The sequence below is a fragment of the Penaeus monodon genome, chromosome 27 (assembly GCF_015228065.2).
Source record: "Penaeus monodon isolate SGIC_2016 chromosome 27, NSTDA_Pmon_1, whole genome shotgun sequence".
Lineage (NCBI taxonomy): Eukaryota > Metazoa > Arthropoda > Malacostraca > Decapoda > Penaeidae > Penaeus > Penaeus monodon.
Window position 1 is genome coordinate 33,142,972 of NC_051412.1, and position 254 is coordinate 33,143,225.

The 254-nt window shown below is 35.0% G+C and overlaps 1 protein-coding gene across 13 annotated transcripts in view; it reads left to right on the forward strand.

Moving 5' to 3' along the window:
- LOC119590797 (E3 SUMO-protein ligase EGR2-like) overlaps positions 1–254 on the forward strand; it is a 113,995-nt gene that overhangs the window by 9,258 nt on the left and 104,483 nt on the right. For 6 of the 13 annotated variants that reach the window (XM_037939512.1, XM_037939514.1, XM_037939510.1 and 3 more), the window contains one exon: positions 188–228. The exons of 5 other annotated variants lie outside the window; for them this stretch is intronic. In XM_037939512.1, coding sequence (XP_037795440.1) covers positions 207–228 — 22 coding nt within the window. In that variant the 5' untranslated portion in view covers positions 188–206. Of the gene's footprint in view, positions 1–158; positions 229–254 lie in introns of all 13 variants that reach the window. 2 more of the 13 variants (XM_037939515.1, XM_037939520.1) reach the window with 1 other exon arrangement.

Below are 254 nucleotides of genomic sequence, written 5' to 3' on the forward strand. Positions count from 1 at the left end.
CTTACACACATACATACATGTGTGTATTTTTCTCACTAGACACAACATAGTATTATATCTCAATCATCACATTCATGTTCTGTGCTCATATGAATAATATAATTTTTTGATTCAGTACATGGCATATGCCAGACTTTGTTGAAATATTTTTTTTGCAGACTTGTCTTGCATTGCTTCTCTTTTGCAGTGCATGACTTACTGAGGCAATGGAACATTCCTCCCAGTCAGGTCAGTTACCCTTCTTAAATAGTCAG